Genomic DNA, 24127 nt, shown 5'->3' on the forward strand with positions numbered 1-24127 from the left:
AGCGTCGTCACGCCGGCGTGACGTTTCCCGCGCGCGTCATTAACGGAAGTAAGTCCACAAAATGGCGGAGTTTTACGGCGCTGAGGTGTGAAAGGGAAGAGAAAGGAGAGGACATGGGGTGTCTATGCTTGCGGGCAGTTAGGTAGATCGAGGGAGAATGACGAGAGATCCTGTAGAAAGAGAGGAGGTTAGGTCGGTGGTATAGAGAAAGAAGAATGACTGGTAGCCGCCTTCAGCGGTAGACTAGCGTGCTGTACGAATGGGGCAATGATATGTCGAGGGGGGCGACTATTAGATGAAAAGAGAGAAAACGATGAAAGTGATATATTGAACGCAGATAGCGCTAAAGAAGTGACGAGCGAGTGGGGATACGTAGAGGAGAGGCCGGGAGTGCGCAAGGAGAGAGACTCGAAGGAATGAGAGAGCAAGAGATGGCGATAGAGCGGAGGGGAAAGACCAGTGAGAAGCAGCGGCAGACTCGTCGGTGGGGATGAAAATTAGTTACGGCATCCAAGACCTAAAAGGAACTCCGGCGCCGCACGGTCAGATCGCATCGTGCAATGTTAAGCGTTAAGGTAGTCTCGTGCGTCTTTGACAGTGCCGGTTTCGAAATTCGTAGTAACTGTTACCTGCATCATCATTATACTCGGACTCGTGGTTGATGTGACGGCCATTGCTACAGGTGCGACAAAGTTATGTGTGTATAATATTTTAAATAAAAACTTCATGACGTGAGTGAGATGCTCAGTGAAGATAACTCAGTGAAAATGATTCATTCAAAGCAATCAGTGCATCAACAACATCAGCAGCAGAATATGCGAAAATCTGTGGGCGTTATGGGTACCAGACGTATCTTTACAACAGCTTTTAAAATCAAGGTTCTGGATTCCTACAGGCACGACAAGGACTGTCGGCAGAATCAGCGTGCTACTGCAAGAAAGTACGGTATTCACCGTCGTCAAATACAAAAATGGCTGCAATGTGAGGAGCAGCTCAGAAATAGCGTCGAAAATGGGAATTCTGGCGCCGTCTCATCAGCAACTGCTTCTTCTGCGAGTGTTTCTAAAACGGATACTGTGACGGAAGTCACAGGGAGTACTGTGATTCCAGCAACGCCGGCCTTGAACCTCAACCTCGCCAGACAGCACGGCGACGAGCTGACTACACAGCAAGGGCCCCCACCTTCTCATCCTCCGCATGGTAGTGCACCCTCCTCGCCCCAATATAGCCTTCAAACTACTACCACCAGCACGGTGCCCGTATGTTTAACATCTGTGAACTATCAAGAATATTCATCGGAACAACATCTTCGTTTATTCGAAGAACGCGAAGATAGAGTTCACATACCAGACATTCATGGATATTCAGATGCGCAAGTGGATCAGGATCGTAATTACTACCTATTGAACGGAGATAGACAACAAGATGCAGAAGCAGCTTCAACGTTCGGTGGCAGGAATGAGGTGAAGGTATATCAAACTTTGACGAATTACCATTCCCCACATCAAGAACATCGATACAACGTGAACGATATTAATAATAGCGCGCGTAATCATTCGCCGAATCATCATCATCCGCAGCAACGAGAGCAGAGTTATGGGAACGTCGATTCATTCGACGGGAGATCATACAGCCTGCTACTAGCGCCGTCGATGATAAAGACAGAGCCAGCGAGTCCAGACACAGCGGCGACGTCAGGGCCGTACGAATCGATGGGTTCTCCCAATGGCCCACGGGCCCTGCTCTCGCCAGTATCGCATCAAGGCGTTGATAGCAGTGGCTCTTCGTCGTCCGTTCACTTTGTTGATTCTTCACGAGCTCCTGCAAGCCCGTATTTGCACGTGCACGCGCATGAGCACGCACACACGTGCCGTCCGTTGAATTCCGAGAAGCCTATCCCATCGCTCCTGCACGAGCAAGAGAGAAAGTCGGAGGAGACAACGCAGCATACCGAAGAGAAGAGAGAGGAAGAAATGCAGGAGGAGACAGAATATTGCAAGACGTTGATCAAAGAAGAAGTGCACTTGGATGAGGAAGAGGTCTACATCGAAGGGGAAGAAGTGACTGCATCCTCGTGCGTTGACTATCAACGACCACCTGTTGGCAGGTCGTCACTAGATAGTTCAGGATCGGTAAATCCTATGTACGATCGCAATAGTTACTCCTTGCCTTCGAGTCCTCGTGATTGTTCTAGCGCTGGAAGATCTAGAAGTAGCTGGTCGGATAGTGAGGTAGATCCCCTCATTATCTCTAACAGCTTGAATTCGTCTAGCAATTTTACTCGTAGACGATCATTTGCCCTAAGTTTTAAACTCGATGTTCTCGACGCTTTCCATCGGGATGAGGAAGTAAAAAGAAATCAAAGAGCTACCGCAAGAAAATTTGGCATAAATCGTCGTCAGGTACAGAAATGGCTGGAACAAGAGGCAGATCTCAGGGATGAAATAACTCTTCGAGGAGATTCACGTCAACGATTGGGTCCTACCCAAAATGACTCACCATTGGATTTGACTACAACAAGTTACACTTCGCTAGAACAAGTTACGAATTATGTTTCATTGTTACATGACCGACTTGAGATTGAACATGAACTATTGCCAACGCACATCCTTGGCGAAGCTGGTTTCGTTTCTTCTCAACATCCCTCTAATTATCAACACTGCACTGGAATAGAACCATCCTCTGAAGTAGAATCCGTAGCGCCCTGTAATTTATCTTGCTCCGTAGATAGTCATACTACAATGTCGACGACATCTTCTTATCAAGAGCTGTCTTTAAGAGAATCCTGTTACACAGAGCCTTCGATTAAAACATACTGCAATTCGCCTAGAGCAAATTCCGTGATTTCTAACTTTTCTGAAGGATGCGAGCAAAGATTTTCACCTCTGAAGAGACAACATTGCATGCTTGCTTGCTGTTACGATGCGATGCCATCGCCGAAAAGATTCTGCGAAAGGTTTCCAGATATGGACGACGATGTACCGCCTCAGGATATGCCTCTTTGTCTTGTAAAACGGAAATCAACACAGGAACTCTCTCGAACGGAATTGGTTACAAAATCAATCAGTACTGTATCGACTTCGAATAATCCTGATGCCATCACTTTCAAGCCTTACCTAGATAATCCAGTGAGTAAACCCATGAAGAAGTGCGTTGTCCAGCGCGATTTATCTTCTATCAACAGTCATAATACCAACAACAATAACAATAATGGTAATGATATAAATGATTGCCAGATAATTTGTAATTTCAATGAGAATCAAAGTCACAATTATGATTATGAGGTTAATTTGCGAGTGCCCTGGAGATATGATTTAGACCCGTATACAAATCGATTTTCGCAGAGGAATGCGTTTGTTAGCATATCCTCACTCTACATGTAATTTTTTTTGTATATTAATGATTAAACGTTAATAATAGAAAACCGTAGACTTTTGGAACAATCATCAATCGTGCCTGTTTCTTTTGTTTCATCCTATGTGGCTATATTTCTTTAAAAGTAAAAAAAAACACGATAATGATTGGATTGCATTATAGTCAATTAGCTTGGGGGCGTAAAAATCAGACTGGTAGGTTTCTCGGGTGAGAATGTACCGGCGAAAGATCGATTGGTGCGTGATCTATTACACGTAGCAGACCACGTAAGCACTTATCGTTTCCACGGATCGTCAGTACAGCGTTATACATCGAGATAAAGTCTTAATCGGCCATTGGACGACCCGAGGCATGGAAGGAGATCATACATGGTCGTGTCCTCGACTGGCGTCTTCTTCTAACTTCATCAGATCTGCTTGACTCTTTTCCCCTCTATCACCATCCGCTCATTCCTTTTGAAAAATTGTACAGATATCCTAGCAGATCTTTTTTCACCACTTTATCATCGAGATTAGAGGTGGTTATCGGCTAGGCCGTTTAAAGGTCGAATTCGTTTGCTATAATTATAGAATTATGTCAGAGCGCGCAGCCATTGCGTTGCATCAAAAGAAAGTTCGCGGAAAGCAATGTTTAAGCAGAAGTACCGTGAAATGCAATGAATCTGTTCTTGCAACATGATATATAATAAAACAGACAAAAATCTCATATGCAAGATATTTTTAGCTTAGCATTTATCTAAACAAATTTTTAGTTCGATTTTTAATATCGACATTGCATATTGTGCTGTACAGATGCATTGCATTAAACAAAAACAACACTTTTAGGTCATGTTTCTTCCATTTTGTTTTCTATGGAAAGTTATCCGCTGACGGGGCGTTGATCGCACGATTTCTTGGTATCATGCCACCCATAACTTTCCGCGAACTGGTCGCGCGATCGCATTCATCACTGATCGTGAATATGCATTCGATCTGCAGAAATCACTTAATTGCTCAAACAATTTCTTCCATGTGCGCACATATCACACGCGTACCATGTTATACAATAAAACTTTGTCATCTCCCTTCTCATTGTTTGACAGTTGTTGTCTACTTCTTGTTTTCATTATTCTCACTTAATGGCCTGTCTGTAAAAATGTAAATAAAAATGTAAATATTTAAAGAAACTAGTAAGAATGTGACATTGAATCATCGAAGACTTGTACGATGAATTTAGTGAATACATGTATTATAGTGTTATTTTAAAATGTTTAGAGTTTAATCAATATTTTTTCCTTTGGGAGAAATAATCTATTTTTATATAATTCCGTTTGAAAAAAGTAAAAAAAAGTAAAAAAAACTATGAGATGGGAATTTGAAACAAAATGAACCACTTCCGCAGAGACCACTTCTCGTGCCTTCTTTTTGTCGGTTTAAGACAAAATGTGAATCGTTTTTCATGCATGATAAAGACGTATTATATATTTGTGTACTTGTAACAGCGCATATATTAATATTTTTAGAAGATAATAGACACAATAGAAAGCCCGAAAGGATTCGCTCATTGTGCACCTCGCTCTTTGCGAATTAATTTGCTGGGAAATGACGAAAATGTCATGCGATTAAACATATTAATGACAGGAAGTCATTGCATATTTGTCGGACACAAAACAACAGTGATTACTATGCTAGTTGACAGTAAAATCAGACGAGGTGAGCAAAAGAGATTAAAAAGACACACGAGAACGGCTCTGAATGAAAATTACGTGCCTTATGTAATATATTTATATTTTAATTATATAATTGTGCGTACGAGACATCGTGCGTGATAAGACAAACCCCGGTATATATACATTAATTATATAATGTTGAAAAGTATATATTATAGAATAATATTATCTAAAATAGAATGTTAGTATCTAGTATAGATCAACTTAGAAGTGATTGTTGATTATTATTCATATTACTTATATACAACTCACATTCAAATTATAAAAGTTTCCTTTGTATTCGACACCGATAATTTAGACGTAGAAAGCTACGTATCGGTTTACATTAATTATCATCGAGTCAACTTCGTCATTAAATATCATATGAACAATAAATAACGAACATGGCGAGTGTGTACTATCGTTTTAAATATTCAAATGTTTGTATTTTGACAATCAATGATATCTCTGTTCAACTGTCTCTTTACAGAGGTAGAGAAATTGTTGAAATTTTAAAAATATGAAAATTAATATATAATTATATAATTCTTCATTCTCTTTATTCTAACAGCATTTGTTCTAAAAAAATATTAAAAAATAAGATTCTTTATATATATATGTATATATATTCTTTTATATTTTGCGCAATTAATTCATACATAGGAATGAATTTTTTAAATAGATGTATTCCTTTTTGCATAATTATCCTTATACTCTCAAAATTTTTTATTTTTAAAGTTAGACAGCTCAGATTTCTAATCCTGAACTTTTTATTTTTTCTATTCTTGGATAATTGGAGACAGTCGAACAGACGTAACAGTTATAGGTAAATGTCTTTCATAGTATGAATGAACTCTCGTTCCCAATGCACTGAGATTGAGATACATTATGATCCTCGAGTAGATAAGCAACTTCTTTCATGTCTGACTTTGCTGGCGAATTATCAGAGGGAAACTTTTGTGAATCATCATTAATTGGTCGTAAGAAAACTCATATAAGATTGTAAGAGATATCTTCCGGAAAAGTCTTACGATATCGATCATAATGTAATGTGGGTTTTCCTCAATTTCCTCATCAGTTGATGAAATTCTGAAATATTTACGTCGCACTTAAAATAAATGTTAAAAGCAAAAGAAATTATAGTGATGAAATTGTAGCTTTATACATATTACTGATATTTTAATTATCATAGGCAAGGAAACTGATATTAGATGAATTTCTAAATAATCAAGCGGTTGCCAGGCGACAGGCAAGAAGGGCAATTTTGTAAATCACTGTTGCAGACAGGGCAGTTACGTTAATGTTTCAATATTCACGCTTAATCGAGCTCATTCATGGTGCGGCATTATCCAACGCGATTGCCTGTGCGATCGCTTCGTACCGAGCTCTAATTTATCGTCTCACGAATAAATTTACGACATGATAATTATAATTACAATCCCGTGGTGCAACATATCATATCATGCAATCAGAAATATTTCTGTCTTTTATATCTCTTTTTAAATAGGAAGAAATATAAATTTTACTTAATGTTATTTTACTTAATAATTCGTATTTTTAAAAATGCACATTGAAAATGTTTAACTCGTTAATTTATTATTGTGCGTAAAGATACATATCTCTTTTTATTATAGAGCAATTCGCCAATCAAGTTCGAGGATCAAAAGATAAAATAAGGAAAATAGGTTTGTGCCTTGCTCACGATCGCGATAATAGTGGTCAAGGCGGCAGTGTACAATAAAAAAATTTAGCGTAATCGTAAGCCATAATAAGTTATATAATGCCATAATACATACATAATAAGGGGTTGTATGACTGACGAACAAAATTTTTTGATCGCATGAAAAATAAGTCGTTACACCGGAGTGTTTTGTGTGCATGTGTATTCGAATGCGTTCGGGTGCGTCTATATTTGTGTGTGTAGTACGTATATCACGTACACGCCGTAGCCCACAAGAGTCTGTTAACGAGAGGCATAAAGCGTATACAAGCAATATTTTTTAAGTGCATAAAAGGGGGAGTCTGGTGGGCGAGCCCCCGCGTTTTATAGTCCGTACGACACACAAGTAAATATGTTGTATGCATAATGTTCATATTTGTACATATACAAAAAAATTTTATATATATATATATATATATGTATATGTATATATAATAAATGAAAAATGTTAAGTGGATACACATACATATACATATACATACGTACATATATACATATATACATATATACTTAATAGAGATATGATATATATCGAAAATTATATTTTGATACAATCAACTTACAACAACAAATGCGCCTCTAAATTTGTCAGGTGCCTTCGAATTACTCGTGCCTTACGGTTCTAGCGTGAGGAGGAATCAAGAATCAAAAACATCGCCAAGTATCCTTCGCTGATGAGCGAATATGTATTTATTGTATTGTATTTGTACGAAATTGTACGGAAATAATGTACCAGTGTGTGTGCCCTCCTCACGCGCAATATCAGTATTTCAACTATTCCTTATTTATTGTTCTATTGTATCGCAATGACACGAAGAAACTTCGTGTGCGTCGTCATCTCTATGCCTTCCCGATCACATACTTTACAAAAATGTTGTTTCTCTCGTCGCACTCTTGCGTGCAATCGATGTAATTCGCACAGCCGAAGACTCCATGATTATTCGACGCTGTGTTGCTTATCGACAAATTATCTTGCGTTTATTAGTACATACCGTGGTCAACATCGAGAAAGAAAAAAAAAGAAAGCACGTGGTTTCTTCGATATAATCGGCAGCTCAGAAACGCAACAGTCATAGAATCGAACAATTTATCGGCATTTTCATGTTGCAAACGATTACGATAATATTATTAATTCTATATTTTACAACACGCTTTTTTCTCATTATTATCGACTTTTGTCTGAAATAACCACATCCGTCATTGTGATTTATCGAGAGGAAACGAATGAAGAAAAACAGAGAGAAAGAAAGAGCGTGCGTGTGTATGTGTGTGTGTGTGTACGTATGAGTATCCACAGCAGAGTATCGGAGAACGAGAGTGGAAATGTATGATCTTAGTGTCTGAGGAGTGCAAGAGAAAGGCATTGAGATACCAATCCTTTTTTTGTATGTTAAAAAACGTAAAAATTATTGTATTAAATATTGTATCATATACACACACATATGCCTATAGATTGTATGAAACGTGTCAAATAATATAAAAATGCCCATTTTGGTATTCACAACGTTTTGACACGCTTTATATAATATAGAATCTTTACTGAATTTGAGAGAAAATATAAGAGATTATTTTAAAACAAATCCCCCTGTTATTATTGCCCCTACTCATTAAATTAATTTTTTTAAGGTTACACACATGCAATTGTCATTTGTTATCGGATGCGAATCTACAGAATATTACAAAATATTGTCTAGCGTAAAGAAATGTGAATGGAAGCAATGCTATTATTTTGATACGATCATTAATTTGAAATAATCAAAATATAATGTATATGAATAATGAGATTTGTTGGACTTCCAAATTTTGCTTGAAAAAGTAGATTAAATGAATCGTTTTGAGATTATTTCGTTGATATAAACTAACATAGTACTATTGAGATCAACGATGAAAAGTATATTACAAGTTTTTGATTTCTTTTTCAATTGCGTATAATGAGTTATTATATTTTGTACTAAATTATTGGACATCGTCGGCGGTGTGTATTAACTATCATATCTATACGCAACGTTTATTAATCTTTCCTAAGATTCTGAGAAGCCATGTGTCTTTTTTTATCTAAAAAGACATGATTTTATCAAATGGCTCGAAGAAAGAGTATTGCATTAGTACATTTGATGCAATAGCTCTTTCTTTTACTGATATGATTCACGAGGTCTCTCACGCGATTTTACAAACCTTACAAGCATTTATCTTCCTGCCACGAGTAGTTCAGTAGTTACACGTGACGCAGTATGGGAGAGAAAAGTTCCATTCTCTCATTACATTGATTCAAGATTCAATAGTTCCGCTTGGGTCATGAAACAACGAACAATGATAAATCGAAAAATTTCGAATAATATTACGAATTAAATTTTTCCTATCGTCGCTTTAACCTTTCACATTCAAAAATATTTTTGTCGTAATATTGATAAACAATTACGTCAATTTCTATCTCATAATATCAAGGCCATCTGTGAATCTATTCAATGAAATTAATTTTGTCTTACAAACGTTCCAATCTATGTATAATAGTTTCTGATTAAGAGTGATTAATTGTTTTTGTGACAAAGGAAGATCGTAATATCTATAATTTTTTGTTATTAAAAGGACATATATTTCAGAAAATTCTACGTTTCTAGCGATATTGCAACCGCTTTTGGTAGGAAAAGAACGGGTAGAGGAAATCAGTTCTTAAGAAACATCTAGTTGGAACTGTGCACTCCTCTCGCAATTAGTGATTTACGTAATTTCGCGCACGACCTGCGCGGAGCAACTTGCGAGTTGTAGACTGCGTTCCTGAGGAGGAACGCGCTCGTTCGTCTCGATATCTCACCCCGGCTCTCCTCTCACCGCGCAGATTAGAGGCGCGATGGAGATAAGCGCGAGCCAAGTCATGGAGGCTCACGCACATCGGTTCGGTCTTCGTGCACCGATATCCCGCGCCGATGCACCGATTGCATTGTTTTCGTTATCGCGACCGATTGGATTGGCAGCTCGTGCAACCGCAGGCTCATCGCGTAAATTGCGTTAGGCTCTCCAGGCACGCATCGGACGCTCAATTTCGCGTAATACGGCGGCACATGCACGCACACGTGCATATCGTAGTGTTGTGGAGAACGCTTTCGCGCACGTTTGCTTTGTTTCTCGCGATTTCTGTATAAATTCTCTTGTAAATTTTTCGTGATCTTTAATTTTGTAAATAATCTCAATATCTTTTTTTTTTTTAGAGATTTAAATATGCATGCATGTATAATTTGTATCATAGTTGTCTACATACGCAAGAGTTCAAATCTCTCATAAGCAACGATATAGAATGCATACCGCACCGTGAATTCCTGCTATGCAAATACATGATTTACTACCGATGTTTATCGTTGCGAGTCCGGTAACAGGGAATAAAACGCTCACTATTAAAAGGAAAGGAAAATATGGACTCTGAATGACACACACATTTCCATACCAGCACGCCGACTCTCTGCAGCTAATGGTAATGATGATTAACCAGTAAATGTCATTTATCCAATAAGAAAGTAATAAAACGTTAATGAAACGTTAATGATTTATTTCTTAATTATTTGAGAAGGGAGTATATAAAACATTAATGAATGTATTTTCTAATTATTAGTCGCGTAGAGACTTTTTATTTGCAGTTTATTATATAAAATGATACGATAACAAGTCTGAACATTGATTAATGACTATTTTAATGAAAAACACCTTGATATTTGTTTTATGATAAAACTTCTATGAGTTAGCGAATATGATAAAGAATTTCTCGCTTTATGTCGCAATGTAAATGACTTGGTGCCAATGCACCTGAGCGGATTGAGCAATCGTTATTGCGTGCAGCAACGAAAAGAATGGAAGCCAGAGCTCAGTTTCACAGATCGCTACTTTAACGTCAGTGGGACAATTGATCGATCTCTTACAATTAGCTACATAATATCTCGAGGTTTTCATCATGTAATAAAGCAGAGAGCTCATAATCTTTTATAAAAATTTTCCACAATATTTTCATAAATATCGTATAAAATTCATAAATTCTAAAACTAACAAATTAATTTAAATATATGAAGAAATGCGTATTGTTGTGATATAAAAGATGAGTCACAAGTTATAAAATTTCACGAGCGTATTTCTGAGTAAACAGAAGGAACAAATGTTCCTATAAACATAAGGTACGTGCTCAGGCACGAAAAATAATGGAAAATAACAGAGAATAATACATGGAAAATAATAAATATTTTGAATATTTCTTGTAAACAAAAAAATATCCATCTAAAAATTTTAAACAAAGTCATTATTTGATACTACAAATAGTACTGTATTTGTGTCCTTTATTTCGACAATGAATTTACGATTTAATATTTATATGAACATTTCTTCCTTCTTATTTAGGAACGCTCACGAAATTTTAAAACACACTTATATCAATATTCACTCACTTATATTAATATTTTATATACATATATTAATACATATTAATTAGTGATATGTAATTCCATTTAGAGAAAAATTAAGAATACGTTTTCTTGGAAGATCCATCAAAGTCTTGCAGTTTTAATAACCACATTACCCGTTTTTATTACGGTCACCGCATACGCGCTAAACGGACCTTGAATCGAAGAATGACTGTTGCAACGCGCCAATCAACGCCAATAAATGTCACCGGCTGGTGCAACGCAATTAGGAAGGGTGCAGTGGCACGATAAAAAAAATGACTCCGTTGGAATGTAACATTCTGAGCGTATAATATTATGAAGATCAAATCGCGACGATGCCGATCTCCGCTTTCCCTCGGCACTTAACGGTTTCTTCGTACCTAAACTGCTCGACTTCTAAGCGGTTTAAGTCCAAGTCCTCCAATCGCTGACATTATATACGTATCTTGAAAAGCGTTAAGAATACAATAACGAGCCGAGTAGCATTTAGATACTCCACCGTACTCCCGGAATACCTCTCAGTCCGTTCTCCAACCGGAAATACAAAAGCTGAAAAGATTCTGGCGTTGCTCCAACATCGTCCGAACCGATGTGGCTCTCTGATTCTGTTTGCGGAACAGGCAAATGGTGCAGTGGGCAGACAAAAGTTTTCGGCGATTATTCCTTTAGCACATCTCGTACGGACCGTTGATTTTCGTAGGCAAGAACGCTGTGATTTGAGGTAGAAAACCGGCAAAAGGAAGTGTGTCACAAAATGAGAAATCCGTATATATCCCCACAGAGTCAGTTTAGCGATCTTGGCATAACACAACGCGCTATTTGTCAAATACTATTATTATTCGTGAATCTTTTAGTAATCGCGATACCTCAGGGCTACGGTTTCTATGTCCCACATAAAGTGTTCCTTCTCTCTTCCCGATTGCAGATTAAAGATATAACTTAAACGATGCATTAGAGCTCCATTTAGCTCCACTTCAATAGATATGCTCTCCACTTTATTGATATACAATATTATATATGATATTGGTTTTTTGAGCTTTAAACTCAACTGACGTCATCGCGATTACGTTAGACTCAATGATTGAGGGTCAAGATATATAGAATCGCAAAAAAAGTCAATATGCAGAGATATACGTATACAAGTCGAGACAAGAATAATCTTCAAACGTGACATCGAAACGAGTATCACGTTTGAACAGTAATTCTGTCTAAGAGACCTTCAGGCGCATAACACTCGACCGGGAGAGATGCTCAATTTCGCGATGGTGGCTAATTATAAAGCGCATTCGTATTCCAAAAGCCTGTCTCCATGATACACGTGTTCTTGATGTCGCGTAGTAAGAAGAAAAAGGAAAGGGAGTCTCACAGAGTCGTTCGCAATTCCCGCAACGGCGAGAAAATTACCGTTTGCGAAAGGCTAGCCCCATGCATGTATTTTTATCTTGACAAAACCTCTCTACCTTCTTTTTCCCTTCAATTCCTTTCTCTGTTGAGTGTTTTTGTTTTCATTGCTCTTATATTGCCGTGATATTAAACACCGAATTTACCTCTATCGACTTATATATTTTTTCCTCGATTAAAATTATCTTACGTTTAGAAATATCGTAGTAGATAAATGTCAAATTCGAAGAACTGCTGCTAACCAGATTTATAATTACAGGTATAAAGGAGGCGATGTAAACGTTGTGGAGAAAGTACATGTTGAATATGCAAACAAAATTATATTATATATAAATGACTGCGTGTTATGAATCTCCAGAGGTGATCATTGTCTTGAGCAAGGAAGAGATTCATAAAAGATATCAAGATACCGCGATGATTATATTTAAAGTAAAAAAAAAATCGAATAAATTTAAATAAAATAAGTTTCTAATCGAGAATTTTTTTAATTGCAGGAGCAACAAAGTAAAAAGAAAGAAATTGTGAGCTACCTTAGTTTTGGAAACAGTCGCAGAACAATGGAATATAGTAACAACGGAAATCACCCCGTTATCATACGTAAATCAGAGTCTACGATTATGCAGAATTCTCATTTATCCTCGCGAACGTCGATAGAATATCACAAACTAGATGAAAGATGCGCGATAACTTAACGAGTAAAGAATGTTATAACTATTTGTTCAATAAACACAGTTTTCATTAACATAACAGTGGCGATTCAATATATCGGTAAATATATTTTTTTCCCCTTTGCATTACAGCCTTTGTTCTGTAATAAATTGATTTTATTACAGATGGAATTTTTATGGGAAGAAATTTTTATAAAATAAATATACCATAAAACAATATAAATTATGTTAAAACAGAATAATCACAGAAAAACGCTTTCATCATTAATAATGAAATTATCTGTTTCTCTAAACATTATGATGTGACTACAATTAAGTGTAGAAAGTTATCTGGATAACTTAAATGTTCCGACATCCACTGAAGCGGCGTCTCGAACGGTGGTATAATACCATGGGTACGCACTGTAACTGTAAAATAAAATCGCTTAGAAAGTATCAATTTTATTAAATAAATCAAAGTATGTACATAATACTTATAAGAGATATATTGCAACTGTCCGGAACTGATCTGATTCTTTTTAAAATAATGTAACAAAAAAGGGGCTACGAGCCTAAAACAAACTGTTTAATATAAATTTGACTCACATAAAATAAAGATGAAAATAAACAATTATATAAAACAAATGTTTCGACACAATATCAGGTCATTATCAATGTTGACGGAAAATTAATATTGTAAAATAAAATTAGAAATTATAAAATTCATTAACATAATAAATAAATCCAATCATAAGAATTATGTATAATGTAAAATTCTTCTTAAAATATTTGATAAAACAAAAATTTAAGAGATACGTATTTTTTTATACAGACAGTTGTGATATATTCCTAGTTAGAGAAACTCGTGTAACAGTACCATTTTCTTGATCCGGAAACACTTCGTTTAACAAATGCTTCAAAGTTTTTCTTTGGCCTTCTTCATTCATTGGTTTTACGAGTCTTTGTATGTATTTATCTTCACTTGTATAACAACGGAAAGGTATATATTTAAATCCCTCTTCAGTACTGGTTTCCATAAGCCTACCATTTACAGACCAGAACTGATCAAATTTATCATTCATAATACCATTCCATAGTTGGGTATGGTCCTTTTTCTGCATACTAGAAACGATTTGACCTCTATGTTTCAAAACATCAGCTTCTTTTATACAAGAGAGAAAATGTGCCTCTACAATTTCCCTAAAATTATATTACAACGTTACAGTTATATCGTCTAACTGTCAAATAAGCAAACAAATCGCCACACCATGCTATTACATAAAAATTTTTCCTGTAAGCAAAATGTTAAAATGATTGGCAGCAGATTATATAAACTCGACAGATTGGCAGCAGATTATATAAACTTTGGTTATACAAAAAGCCCGACAAATTTTACATGCGATAAACAGACAGTACCTAGCAAGTCTTGAAAATATTTAGCGACAGTGCAGATTCTTGATTTCTTCTGCCAATCTGCCATCAGGTTATACCAACAGGTTTTGTTTAATTGTTTCTGCAGTTGTTTTGCCAGTTTCTGGCGAGTTATTACGTACTTGTTTTGACAGTGCATTAGAACATTCTCTGGAAACTTATCAAAATGGACGACAATGTTCCAAGGTAATTGAATGTCATTGAAATAAATGTCTAGTAAAACACCAATTGGATAGTGCCATTTTAATGGTATTCCATTAAATTCCAGCCACATCTCATGCTCTTGTTTACTGTCACTTTGTATATGACGTATGAAATGTTTTCGAACCTAAAACAATATTCAATATTATAGATAAAATTATTCAATCAGTTATTCATATATTCATAGAGCTATATGCGAATAAATAATAAAATTTTAATATAATAAAATGTGCTGTAAACTTATTACCTTTTCTGTACACAGTGGAAAGTAACTTAATCTAGGTACCATCAAGTAAAATGGATCTGGTCCTTGTAAATCGCAAATTTCTTCAGAGTTGAGAGTAAAACAGACTGGGATCTTTCCGTCCCAGATTTCCCGAAGTACCTCCCGATCATTTGCCATTGAGTTAAAAATATTGCACTCAATCTAACACATTTGTAATCAAAATACGACTTGATGACAACAGTCGGGAAGTTACTATTAGGTTATGTTTTTGTCATAAAACATAAAATTGAAGAGAATTTTCAACGACCGATGGAAGAAACTCAGATATGCTCTTGCGCATATATTTCTAACAGCCAATAAGAACATGACACCATATACCTTCATGTTGCCGCGTTTATTTGAATTATGGCTTCTGCACACTGAACGCGGAAACGCTTAAGCGGGGAGCACAGACTTTTGCATAACGCATAACATGTAATGCATAAGAAATTCAATCAATCAGAATTCTTTATTTCATGGAAAGGAAGGAAACGGCTTTGATTGGTACATTTTCTTATGCATTACGTGTTATGCGTTATGTAAGAGTCTGTGCTCCCCGCTTTATGGCCGCAGCACAGACTCTTGCATAAAGGTAAGCGTTTCTAGTATGCAGGAGCCATAGTTTAGGCATTATATCATAATAAAAACTGATTTTCCGCAAGCTTTTCCCCACTTTAACGTTTTCTCTTTTGAGAAACGATAAATATATGCGCAAGAACACATCTGAGTTTCTTCTATCAGCCGTTGAATATTCTCTTCAATTTTATGTTTTATATTTGCATACCTATATTCGTATTACTTTTAAATGTCAACAATACAATTAAAATTAGATATTTTTTGGTCAAATTTCAATCTTTCAATGTTCAATCTCAATTTTCAATGCCTAGTCTGATTCCGGTTATTTAGAGAGTCTCTAAGGCCGGAATTCATAATCCATTCTTAATCTCAAGCAGTCTTAAAATGCTAATACGGCTCTCTGATTGGTTCATGCACTAGCTTATTAGCGACCATCTCGAATCTTGAGCACCGCGTCTATGGATCCCTAATGCTGAATTCACATTGCATCCGATTTTCGTCGTATGATGCTCTGCAACCAATCAGAAAACAGGATTCCGATGAATTTTGCTTCGTATTATCGGAATCCTGTTTTCTGATTGGATGCAGAGCGTCGAAAAAATGCGGAGCGTCGTACGACGAAAATCGGATGCAGTGTGAATCCAGCATAACTCTCTACTCAACACGAATGAAGTTGCCATCTGACGACAAATATGATAAATATATATAAAATTTTCTTGACTTCTCTTTTGATAAGCTTTTCTCTTTTACTATAATGAATAAAAAATGAAGATCATAAACTTATTTTTAAATATATAAGTGTTCCAATTTACATAAAAAATCTGAGAAATATTTTAAAAAGTTATAAAATTATTCAGAAATTCTGAAAAATTATATGAAAAATTCTCAGAATAATTTTTATCGGATATTATACATTCAAATTTTTTGATCATACTATATATAATAACGTATTCGTTTTAATCAATAAATCTATTGTAGTCGATAATGTAAAAAGCTTATCTACTGATTCAAAAGATTCCTTAAAAAAAGTTTCATCGCAGAAATGTAATTTATAATTTCATTATTTTTAATGACAATATATAATCTTTTTTGTCATTTGGTTGATTTTCGGGAAATTTCAGACTTTTATCAATAACAAAATCATGTCGACAATTACCGACAACACGTTTTAGAAATATTTTTATATATTTTTAGATATTCAAGTTAAATAAAAAGATAATAACAGCATTGATATTGAAAGCTACGATTTCTATGTTTTTTCCTTTCACTAACGTTTCATGTTTTTTAAAATTTTTTATAATATTTTAAATTAATGTAGTCAATATACCATTTTATTCAAAAAATTCTTTTTACAAACATTTTTCATTAGCTTCAAACATAAGACTTTATAAAATTTATAAATATCTTTATAATATTTTCATCTTTATATTAATTACATTACAAGCAGCTATAAATAATTATGCAAACAATTTATCATGAAGGAAAGAGAATAAACAACACATAAATAATCTTTTTTTTTTATTTAATTCACATCGTTAAACATGTTTCAGCAAAGAGAAAAGCACCTCAGACAACACGTGTATTCAAAAGACACATTTCAGAATTTCTAAAAAGACGTCTAAATATTATTTTTTATAAGACATTTTTGGAGCATATACAAATATTTACATTGTAACATTTGTCGATTAAAATATATGACATAGCTAATTTATGTAAATATAACTCATAAAGATGTCAGTTAAAATTTGACGCTTCAATGTATGTAATGTTTTCTAGGTACTTAACTCCACACACATATTATTTTATTTATCAATTGACTCGCCACACATACATATACATACATATGAATTTCTATATACATATGATACATATGTTTTGTTTACATAGAGTACTGAAATATGATTATTGTTAAGCGTCTTACATTATAAAAACTATAACTCTTGAAATTCAATTCTAATAGATAAATTACCGGGCAAGAGCCAATTATTTCGCACTTTTATGTGTACTTTTCAAATATATTTACAGTTTTATAATAAGTCCCCAGTTTAACTTTCATTGTTGGATCTCCGATTTTAACTAATTTGAAAGCGGGAATATCGTTTCCAAGTGATTGATTAAATTAAAGTTGTCGAGTTGCACTTATAAGTCCAATTATACCTCTAATGAATAGTACGATAAGTGCAACTACCTCTAGATAAACTACGGATTGAGCAAATTCTTGTCCAATCTTGGATTGTGTCTATGTCGTCATCTTTGTCGTATTGTAAGGTTTTAAAATATATTTGGTTTCTCAATGCGATCGAAAGTTTTCATTTAAGTGATACATTAATTATTCTTTTTGTTCAATTAATCCTTATATTGATTGACTGCGTCTAAAATTCATGACGTTTTCATTTAATTCATATTTTGTCAATTGATGAAAATAAAATTTATTTGACAAAATATGAGCTTTTTGGTATGTTGACAGCTAATTGTTCGTTATTTGTTAATCGTCAAGTCCAGTGGCAGATCTTGTTCTATCTCGGTGACGTTTTCATTTTTTACTCTGAGGTCTTGGCCGCATGTGTTATTGGTATCCACGATATTACTCCACATGTTTTCTAGCCCATACTGCATATCTACTGAACCCAATAGATGTCGAAAGAGCGGATTTTGTGTCTTAAGAATGAGATCTGAGAGGATTTTCGTCTTCTGCAAGATGCTGTCATTACTGTGGACACAACATTTATGCCGGCAGCAACAGTCGACGTTGGTATCTTTCAATTCTTCTTTGAGCGGCGTTTGCTCCATCTCCATCTTCAGATCCTCCGCACGCTTGATTACCGAATGCCTCACTGGATCGCAATTGACCGTGTTCTCCTTCTTGCAAGGTGTACTGTTGACGATTGATTCGATGTTCCTATAATCTACCGTAGTGGTCTTGGTAACACTGTACTCCATGAGTTCCTCGGTTTTAATGGGCGTCGACTGCATTCCAATACGCGGCAACGAATCGGACACTCGACCCGGACTCGTATGAGGCGACGAGGAAGCTACAGAGCAATCTTTGATGATAGTGCTACCAGCAGAGTACATGGGATTCACTTGAATCCTATCCGGTATGATGTAACTTTCGTCGTACATCCTGGGATAGATCTTTATATCCTGCTCGTATGGCTTCGGTGGAGTGACTTGTTCCTGTTCTTTTCGTTGTTCCTGGAGGTTGTACATGTTATTCCACTCGACAAAGTTCCTCTGTTCCTCAAAGCTATTGCTAGTCTTCGGACTGCAACCCGACATGCTGCTCTCGATACTCGAGTCCTTCTTATCCGACTCGGAATGCGCACTACTGCTCTGCTTGTCAGGCGAATTAGCATCGAATCTTTTCTCCTGAATGTTGTTATCATCAAAGCTCTTCTCCTGCACCTTGTCATTATTGTTCACATAGTGGCGATAGGTCTTGACGTGCTTTCTTAAAGACGATGGATCGGTATACCTCTTCGGACAACCCGGAACCTTGCAATAATACGGCTTATCTACGGAATGAGTTCTAGTATGCTTGAATCTATCTGAGGAATTCGAGTAAGCTTTGTTGCAACCCTCAACAGGACAGACGTAAGGACGTTCACCAGTGTGAGAACGTGCATGGATTTTCAAGTTCTCTGCTCTGCTGAAACTTTTGTCGCACTGGAAGCAATGATGCGGCTTCTCATTCGTGTGCGTCCGTACGTGGACCAGCATCTTGTACCTGCACGAGAGAAATACAGTGTTCATCAAGAATGCAAAAGTAATTGCTGTCTTACGCGCGCATAATATTACATCTGGAAAAATTTTACCTCGCGTTAAACCCACGCTCGCCTCTCGCGCATCCTTCCCATCCACAATAAAACAGACCCCGTGGACCAGGCGCCGCGTGCAATCTTCCAACATGTCCTGCAAGTTGTTCCAGGGACGTGAACCATCGACCACAATCTTGCCATCTGTAAAAGAAGAATATTACAATTTAATTCTTTTAACAGGAAGAATGTAACGTCAAGAAACAACTCAACAAATTTTATATATTGTCCAATTTTTTAATTAATTATCACTTTGCGAAATCACAAATCGGAACTAATCGATCATGATAAGTAAATATAGCCATTTGACGCTGCTCAGAAGTATCGAAATATAATTTGCGTCACAAACGTGAACGTTTGTTGGCTTGTCCAATTGATATCAATTGCATCCATTTTACAATTGCCGCCGTTTGACACTAATTTATTGCAAGAGACAGACTAAAGTTCGGTACTATACTGTGAACGACAACGAATTCTTTCAATTAAGAGACACGGATATGTCCATAGGAGGTCGTGGATCAAGGTAATTCTGAACGGTTTAATTGGCCAAACACTCGGATCGGTCTTGTCTTCAATCATTTCACTCACAAGTAGCAAGAATTATACAAATTATACAATATATCTTCGAAATATATAACATTAAAGATATTCCAAATCAGAGCTGGGATTTAGTTGCACATTTCGGCCGATTTTCAGCTTGGTCCTCACTTCACCGCGCGCAGCTTAAATGCCGATCGGCACACGGGTTGGTGAAGTGAGGGGCAGGAACCAAGCTGAAAATCGGCCGAAATGTGCAACTAAATCCCAGCTCTGTGTGTTCTAAATTAATCTTACGTTACCTAATATGATCTCAAAATAATGTATTATATAAGATGATTCTGATTAATTGTGTTTTTCGTTAAGATAAATAAATTGCGTACATTAATAAAAAAAAAGCTATTTTTTTTAGAAATATATGTTTTATAAAATAAGCAAATGGTGCCTTGATAGAAAGAATAATATTCTTCGCAGTGATCACAGCGAGTGCTCTGGCTTTCACGTGCACACCGAGTGAAACATATTATTTCTTTGTGATAATCGAAGTTCTCTAAAACTTCGCGATAATAAGATCTTCTCTTTATTATTTTATTACTTTTTATTTGCGCATGATAACACTGAGTTAATAATATTGAAATTCGATGTATCATGCATATAAAAAAATTAATTGATTTTTTTTATAACGACAACTTTTTTTAGACATGTACCATACAGCAGTCAATGATTCATCGTTTTAAGTTAACAGTTTCCTTCTTTTGCTCGTTATCCGAAGGCAATTGCTATCGTTTCGCCTTTTGCTGAGTCTAAATTTTATCGGGATCGCATAGACTTTGAATATAAACTAAGCCGGTCGCAAACCTGTTTACCATTAGAGATATTGATCCTCTTCCCCCTAGGGTAAGCTGTCCCCAGGGAGAGAGCACCGGATAGATCTGAATTCCGCGAAAACGCGCAAGGAAGAAAACGAGTCCGCGAGTCGAGCTCTTAATCTCGGACGTTCTAAGACGGTAACTGCACTTGTCAAGATGAATTACAAATTTTTCTTCGAGTATCCAAGCAATAAAGACCTCCATGATATCAGCCGAGATAACTGGCTGTAACTGGTATGTAACTAGTAACGTGTAAGCACACTTATGGACATGTACACATTTACATATATTGAGAAAGATTAGCGCCATTTAAGAAGAACAATGTCTACGACAAAATGCAAAGTGAAACTAGATAACGACATTTGATCATCTGGATTGTATTATTTGTGGCAAATCCTTGATAATAAAAATATGATGAACGTGAAGCACATTATTTTACTATTTCACTTTACAATAGATTTATCAGATAAAGTAACGTGTCGTTAGAAAAGTATACGTTGAACAATGTTAAGGTACAAAGGTGAGAAAGAGATAAGATAAGACAGGTGGAAAAAATGTAAGCGCGGATTAAGATAAAATAATTGATTCGGATAAATTTGAACAGAAGGAAAGGATAGATAAATAGAAAACTTGATAGGATTACATTGCTTGTTTTGCGATAAGACAAGACGACGTCAATCAGGATTCAAATATACCGATATAAGAAATCTGTGTTGCATTTAGATAACGCCATATATCTTGAGGCATTGGAGTGGGAAGCTATCTGTACCATACGTTCTAAATCGTAAACAAGTGCTAAACTAATACTGGGTTTGATGTGATTTGAATAATTTAACTGAAGCAGAAATATTGACTTTTGTGGTGACGTTTAATGAAGGTACTGAATTTTTTTAAATAATACGTATTATTTTTCTTACTTTTATCTTAATTGGTCTTTTATCAACAATAATATTGAACGCAGTGTACTCATCAAAATGCAATACCCGAGTCAATCAGCGATCTGTGACGTCTCGGAAATATTTAAGAATATATAGTTCTTATCTATAATACGTAAATATATATTTGATATACATATATATCAAATTTATAACATATATTAATAATTTATATGTATGATATATATTTAAATTATTATATTCAATAATTCATTAATAATTTTCATTTCGTGATTTTTATATTATGTCTCATTACGCAAGTATTGTACAAGTAATGTAAATTTTTAACGTTCCTTTTTTTCTTACCTGCATTTTAATTGGGCGTTTTCGCCGGTCCTGATAGTACCCAGTTCTAAACTCGAACTAGACGCGTCCGAATCGCTGTGCGCCGGACTCGGAGGACCGCCGTTGCCGAGGGTGCCTGGAGACACCCCCAGCCCGGTCAAACCGGCGGCCGGTGAGGCACCTAGTTCCTCCTCGGCCGGCATCCTCCGCGGCCAAACCGGAAGGTCCAGCGGTGGCTGAAGGCTCCCGTAATAGTTCGAGACCGGGCTGGTGGAGTAGCCGGAAACCGGGCTGTAAAAACCCGGGACAGCTCCTAGCAGGGTGCCCGGGTAACGAGCGGCGCCGTAGGGACCAACGTGAGTTGGCATTCTGCCCGGAACATAAACGATCATTTTTTTCATTACTTTTGCCTTCGACTTCAACCAATTTCACCAAAGACGTGCAGATTTTGCTCGATCGTCGTTTTAATTAATGACTCTGTTTAATTCGCGTTTTATGCAGACCTGATGGGTACGTGTAAATGTATACGTGAATGTGCACGTATGGTCATGAAAAGTCGCGTTCGGTGCGTTTCTCAAAAAACTTCCGAGTGATTTCGTTTTCTATTTATTCAACTTTAATTTTTTGCCGCTCAATCTTTAATTGCTTTAATGATTTTTCACAAGCTGACATACATACATAAGCGCATTTTTTGAGCGATGTCGTTAGATAAATCTGTCTGTTCCTCAAAGAGTCTCCTCAGAACTTTTTCGTCTCGCTAATGATAAATATTCAATTTTTTTTTTTTGACAATCCTTTCAACAACGAAATCATTAACTGTCACAGCCTTTCACGGCTTGACACAATTTTATAGTCTTGATTGTCAATCTTAATTCTTTTGCTCAAAAATTTTTTTGTTAATAAAATAATTCGTCGTTACCAATCAGATTTTCTCCGCTATATCGATTTTTTCGCAAAATTATTCCAAAAATTATATCTTCTTTTCGGTTAAAAATATCCTCGACGACGAAATTATCAATTATCATTACCAATTCAATTTGTTTTACAATGATCTTTTTTTCCAAATTCTCGTATACCCCTTGCTTTCGAAAGATTCTCCTCACTAGCGACTTTTGACGTCAGTTTTCTGTCGCGTCGTTCCCGTCCGATGTACTTCTTTAAGCTCGCGTCGTCGTACAAAGCGATTCGGCCATTGGATTTTAGTACAAGACTTTCCAGGTCTTGCTGGGGCACCCTCGTCTCTGTTTTCCTGAACACCGTAGGTACGACAAGTCGCCCGCAGTACAATACACACACACCACCTTGCGCACACCCTCTACTACGTAGTCCGAGTCCGTATCGTCAGATGTATTTGAACCGGTTGGACTTGAGTATACGGTAGCTCAGAAATTGCTTGCTGTACTTGATCGAGAACATAACTGGGCTGGACGATCGCGGTGAACGAATTATAAAACACTGCCGTCACACTTCTGGAAACAGTTTTCGTAACTTTGAGTCGTCTAATAACGATTGAAAGTATCTGAAGTTCAATGAGTCCGATTTATTTAGAAGATAATGAACGATTTAATCGATAAATAATTGCGGAACCGATTCAATCAATGCTAAGAGAATCCCATCTTTTTTGGTTGCGTGTTGCTTGCCACGCTTACTGACGGTAGAAATGATGCGTCGAAGAGGAAGAGGAAGAAAACGTAGAAATCGCAGTCAGAGTTCGAGGATGAAGCACAATGAATCTTTTGATTCTGATTGAACTGTAGTAGCGCGCTGCGTCCTGATTAGCTCCTTTATAAGCACGCTGAAAGATCTATAGTTATATTTATTTACCGTACTTTTTTTTTTCTTAATTATCTATGCTCAAATGTTCGAAATGAAAGTTCGACGTGATCAGAATGTTGTACAAACTCTGCAGCAAAACAAAACGTGAGAGAATATCAAACTGATGGCAGAGACGAATGTGCAAGC

General features: G+C 36.3%; 4 protein-coding genes across 10 annotated transcripts in view; 2 read left to right on the forward strand and 2 right to left on the reverse strand.

Moving 5' to 3' along the window:
* The window catches only part of LOC108730519 (uncharacterized), an 18007-nt gene extending 4702 nt beyond the window's left edge, over positions 1 to 13305 (forward strand). For 2 of the 7 annotated variants that reach the window (XM_018460270.1, XM_018460274.1), the window contains exons 2-3: positions 12864 to 13033; positions 13099 to 13305. In XM_018460270.1, the coding sequence (XP_018315772.1) occupies positions 12938 to 13033; positions 13099 to 13296 (294 nt within the window). In that variant the 5' untranslated portion in view covers positions 12864 to 12937 and the 3' untranslated portion in view covers positions 13297 to 13305. Of the gene's footprint in view, positions 1 to 10000; positions 10249 to 11627; positions 11986 to 12345; positions 12541 to 12653; positions 12692 to 12863; positions 13034 to 13098 lie in introns of those variants that run through there. The other 5 variants (XM_018460271.1, XM_018460268.1, XM_018460273.1 and 2 more) reach the window with 5 other exon arrangements.
* On the forward strand, positions 9 to 4492 carry LOC108730516 (uncharacterized). Its single transcript, XM_018460264.1, has one exon. The coding sequence runs from the start codon at positions 741 to 743 to the stop codon at positions 3381 to 3383; it is 2643 nt and encodes an 880-aa protein (XP_018315766.1). The 5' UTR covers positions 9 to 740; the 3' UTR covers positions 3384 to 4492.
* A 161-nt stretch (positions 13306 to 13466) lies between the features above and the next one.
* Positions 13467 to 15400, reverse strand: Atg5 (autophagy protein 5). The gene is made up of 4 exons (XM_018460267.1): positions 15131 to 15400; positions 14805 to 15010; positions 14129 to 14451; positions 13467 to 13680 (listed from the first exon to the last, which is right to left on the reverse strand). The coding sequence occupies exons 1-4, from the start codon at positions 15284 to 15286 to the stop codon at positions 13568 to 13570; spliced, it is 798 nt and encodes a 265-aa protein (XP_018315769.1). The 5' UTR covers positions 15287 to 15400; the 3' UTR covers positions 13467 to 13567.
* Positions 15401 to 17403: 2003 nt separating this feature from the next.
* Positions 17404 to 24117, reverse strand: LOC108730517 (transcriptional activator GLI3). Its single transcript, XM_018460266.1, has 3 exons — positions 22187 to 24117; positions 19540 to 19683; positions 17404 to 19451 (listed from the first exon to the last, which is right to left on the reverse strand). The coding sequence occupies exons 1-3, from the start codon at positions 22564 to 22566 to the stop codon at positions 18203 to 18205; spliced, it is 1773 nt and encodes a 590-aa protein (XP_018315768.1). The 5' UTR covers positions 22567 to 24117; the 3' UTR covers positions 17404 to 18202.
* Between the last annotated feature and the right edge of the window lie 10 nt (positions 24118 to 24127).

The sequence above is a fragment of the Mycetomoellerius zeteki genome, unplaced genomic scaffold, assembly GCF_001594055.1.
Source record: "Mycetomoellerius zeteki isolate Tzet28-1 unplaced genomic scaffold, Tzet1.0 scaffold93, whole genome shotgun sequence".
Taxonomy (NCBI): Eukaryota; Metazoa; Arthropoda; class Insecta; order Hymenoptera; family Formicidae; genus Mycetomoellerius; species Mycetomoellerius zeteki.